Source organism: Plasmodium gallinaceum, assembly GCF_900005855.1.
Source record: "Plasmodium gallinaceum strain 8A genome assembly, contig: PGAL8A_v1_79, whole genome shotgun sequence".
Lineage (NCBI taxonomy): Eukaryota > Apicomplexa > Aconoidasida > Haemosporida > Plasmodiidae > Plasmodium > Plasmodium gallinaceum.
The window spans coordinates 72,862-77,859 of NW_021628242.1; the positions used below are offsets into that span (position 1 = coordinate 72,862).

Here is a 4,998-nt window from a genome sequence, read left to right on the forward strand (position 1 = left end):
TTTTTTCATTGATGCTATACATTCGTTTATATTTATATTTTAATTTTAATTTTTTATTTTTTGTTAAGAGTGATTCATGTTAAATAAAAATATAAATTTTCTTTTTATTTTTAAGTGAATTTCAATTATTATTATTTTTATGAGAATTTATTTTTTTTATGTGGCAATATAAATTATAGACAATAAAAATATTTTATGTATTATTAAAGGATTTTATAACATGGATATAAGTTTCAATAAAAATAAATTGTTTGGTTAAATTGGATAAATGAGTCTTATAAAGTAAATATATGTTATAAATAGTTAAAAAACTTAATATATCTTTATTTAAATAATTATAGATATAATATGAAATAAAAATATTTGTTGCATGTTATGTAAATCAATTATGAGTTTATTTATAACAAAAATATATTTATAATAAGCAAAATTAGTTTAAATCATTTTATGCCATTCATTTTTCTACAAAAAATTTCATAAAGTTCTTTAAATAAACAATTAGTAAATTAACCATTGAATCCTTTTTAGATAGTTTATTGCTTAATTCATTAATATGAAATATATGTGCAAATATATCTTATTTTTACATTAATATTCTTAAGATCCTTTAAAATGTTAGTAATCCCTAATTATTGATGCATATATATATATATATATATATAAGTGAAAAATTATAAAAATAAATATTTATGTTTAGCAAAATTTTTTATTAAACATTTTAATTGTATATAGTTACTATAAAAAAAAAAAAATAAATGAGAATCTCATTATATTATAAATTATAATAAGGATAAATTAAAAATTTGCTAAAAGCGTGGTATTGTATTTGAACTTAAGTGCCCAAGAATTTTACACATATTCTTTTAGTATATTTATTCATGTTTATTTTATATGATGAATTTTTTTCTTTAGTTGCATCTTTTTTTTCATAACTTAAAGTGAATTGTTAATTATATTTGTATATGTAAAACAGTAAAAATATTATAATATTTTACTAACGATATTTTTTTATGGTGTGTTAAATGTTCATTTTATATCCCTTTAATGTTATATATTCAAGTGTGTATAATTGTGATAATTAATAAAATTAGATTAATCACTGAATTTTCTATATAAATGTTGATTTGTCATTTTAATGAGTTAATATATATTTTATGATAAAATTGAGTAAAAAAAAAAAATAACAAAATTCAAATTTATTTTTGTAATAAAATATTATTTATAATTTATGTTCTAAATTTTAAGTTTGACTTTTATCTTTTCACGGAAATATTTGTATTTGTATTAATTAAAAATGATGAAAATCAAAAGCCCATTGAATAGAAATATTCTTTTAATTAATTACTTATATAATTATACATAAATTGTTAATCTGTTATACAACATGTAAAAAAATACTTCGTATACATTCATTTAAAAAATTATATATAATTATCTATTTACATTAAAATTTATATATATATAAACTTTTTTCTATTAAATATTTTCATTTCTGAATCATTTTAAAAAAATATTTAGATTTAATAAATTGCATATCATTTTAATTAATTAATATACGTAAATAAAAGATTACAAAAGAAATTAACACTATATCTAAGATAAGAAAAAATATTTTTAAATAATAATTCAATTTATTTTTTTTAATTTTTTATTTGTATTGAGAGATAAAAAAAAAAAAAGAAAAATACAATAATTTTTTATATTAAAATAACATCGATGTTATAACGCTGTAATATATTATTGTTATATGTTCAAGGAGTGATAATAAATATTCATAATATTTTTATACGTATAACTGAATAAAATTTTTCGTGTTACTAAAAAGTATTTATTATTTATGATCATTTCTCGCATATATATTTTTTCATTTCTAACAGAATAAAATATTATTTTTTATTTATTCTTTTATAATAATTATAACAAGAATTCTATAATTTTTTTTTTTTTTTCACTTCTTTCTTTTTTTTTATTATAATTATACGAATAGATTATTAGAAACAATATATTTTTAATTAGATTTACTAATAATTATAAGTCATTATATATATATAGATATATTATACTTATATTACTATTGAATTTTTTTTTTAAATTGTGTATATTAATTATTTTTTTTTTTTTTTGTTATATTTATTATTCGTATAGTAATCACTAAGATTTAACATATAATAACTATAATTATTTTCATTCATTTATTGATGCAGTATCACTTTATCTATATACAAATATAGAAAATTTTTCAATTTTGAAATAAAATAAAATTTTTAATCACAATTAAATATATGTAATACCTTGTAATTTCATATTATCTCTAATTTGAAATTAAAATTGCTATTACGCTTTTATCATTAAATATACTATAAAATATATGATTTATAAATTTTTTTTAAAAATTAGAATCTTCTTTTTTTTAAAGTTATTATAAAATTTTATTTATAATATTATGAATTATGTCTAGCAGTCAATTCATTGCTCTCAACTTAAGAAAAATAAATAATTAACTAAATACGAATTAAATTATATAAATACTATAAAATATGAGAATTTTATTATCGTAAATATAGCGTTTTCTTTTATAAATTTAGACAAAATTTGGCTAAAAAGAATTTTTTTTTTTAAATTTCTTCTTCTATTCTTAAATCATCAATCAATTTAAAAAAAAAATAAAAATATTTTTTTTATTTATTTTAAATTACAAAAAGAAAGCAAAAAAAATTGACAACTATTATTTTTTTTTTATCTAGAGTTTCTACGGATAATTATTTATTTTCTATATAGCTAATTCTTTTTATTCTCAAAAAGACTAACAATTCCTTGCTGGATAATAAAAAGAATTATTAACCTTTTTAAGAGTGAAAATGGCTATCTATATGTAAAATACATGGTGAGCCATGCAAGTGCTAGTTAAAAAAAAAAATATCAGAAATATTTTTTTTTTACAAAAGAGTGTCTTTTGTACGGAATTTATGTTTTGAATTTTTATGAGAAAATTTTATATTAATGATAATATAATTTTTATATACTACTATTTATATAGTATAATTTATATTTTATTAATTTTTTGTATTTAAAAATTAGAAAAAGAAAACAATGAAATTAACAATTAATTTTTTTTTTTTTTTTTCTTTTTTGAATCTAGAATATGCATGTATAACTATATATTTTCCATACAACTATTATTGTTTATTATCAAAAAGGTTAATAATACATTTAATAAACCAACATGAAATTGCTAAGTAAAAAAAAAAAGGAAAAAAATTAGTTAATATTTTTTTTTATTTTTGTAATTTAAATACAGAAAAAAATAAATTTTTACTTTTTTTTTAAAGGAATTTAGTGATCGAAAAATAGAAGAAAATGTTAATGACTAATAGAGCTTATTGTGGTGTATTTTTGTTTAAATTTATTTAAGAAAATATTATATTAACTATAATAAAAATTTTGTGTTTTGTAGTACTTACGTAATTTAATTTGAATTTTTTCAATTATTTATGCTTGTTAATTTGTGAGAAATAAATTTGAATTGTTAAATATAAATAATAATATAAGTAAAATAAATGTAATTAATATTTTATTATTTTCCTATTCATTACTTTGCTAGAGTATTGAATAAAAGGATTAATAATAAGAATGTAGAGTTTCTTCTACCATTTAAATGAATTTAAATTTTTTTTTGGTTTATTTTTTTTATTCATTGCTTTAAATATCTTACATGTACAACTGAATATTTAGCTATATTCTATTTCATTCTATTGAAAGTCCAAAAATATCATCAATTATTTTTATTGATCATATAACTAATAATTTTTTATGTACTTATCATTAGTAAAATGGTTAATAAATAGTATTATCAATCTATTTTTAATTATATTAAGAGTAATTATAAAATTTATAAAGTTTAACATGTGCATGTAAGATATATATTGTAAATTCCATATTAAAGTGTACGCATTAGAATTCTTGGATTTTAACAAAAAGTGTATAGTAAAAATATGAAAACTACATTATATGTATTGATAAGTTAATAAAAGGAATTATTAACCTTTTTGATAATGAAATATAATAGTTCTATTGAAAATACATAACCATGAAAATCTATATAAAAAAAAAAGTTATAAATTTTTTTTATTTCCTATTTTAAGTTAACTACATAAAAAAATAATACACTTATCCTTCTTTTAAAAAAATTTAATGTTAAGAAAAGTAAAAATTCTGCAACCTAACATTCATTTCATTTTTAGCTTTCAATTTAAGAGAGTAAGTTTTCTGTAAATTATTATAAATGATTTAAAATTTTGTTTTTATAATATATATAAAGTTTTTAATTATAAAATTTATTTTACCGCAAAACGAAGGAAAGAAATAATAATGATAACTAATTGAAAAATACTTAACGACTTTTTATGAAGAAGATTTTTTGATGTAGCTGAATCCAAATTTATATCTTTAGATGGTTTTTTAATGGCATCTCGTAATTTCAAAAAACAATTGTGTAATGGATTTTCTCGTTTTGTAACAGTTGCATCTTTTATTGTCCTATGAGTGAAACCTGTAGTTGAATCTCCCTCATTTAGTCTCTTATTAGAATCAATATTAATAGCATCACTTAAATTAAGATCCATTTTTGGTATCTTTAAAAATGTAAGAAAAATTATTGAGAAATTATTTCTAATATTTTTTTTAATGATTTCTAAAATATTTCCCTCTTTTTTCAGTAAGGATAATATAAGTTAAAAACAAAAAATATGGAAATATAAATTAGAAATTAACAAATAATATGATGTTTTACAAAAGGTGTCTGAGCCTCAAGAAGCAGTTGAACATCTTTGTATTATTAGATGTTCTGACAGAGAGAAAGAAACAATGTTTAATAATCATGTTCCATCAGGGTACAACACTGAGAGGGAGCCAGCTTGGCCCCTGGTAACCTATAAAACAGGGCTCATTTCAGACTCCACCCTCCAGCTTCACTGTAAAACTATGTAATCTTCTTATACC

The 4,998-nt window shown here is 17.4% G+C and overlaps 1 protein-coding gene across 1 annotated transcript; it reads right to left on the reverse strand.

Moving 5' to 3' along the window:
- Window positions 1–4,343: 4,343 nt before the first annotated feature.
- PGAL8A_00267600 (fam-i protein, fragment) lies at window positions 4,344–4,622 on the reverse strand (the record flags this gene model as incomplete). Its single annotated transcript, XM_028671652.1, has 1 exon — window positions 4,344–4,622. A coding segment is annotated over one exon (279 nt), but the record flags the coding sequence as incomplete, so codon positions are not given.
- Window positions 4,623–4,998: the final 376 nt, after the last annotated feature.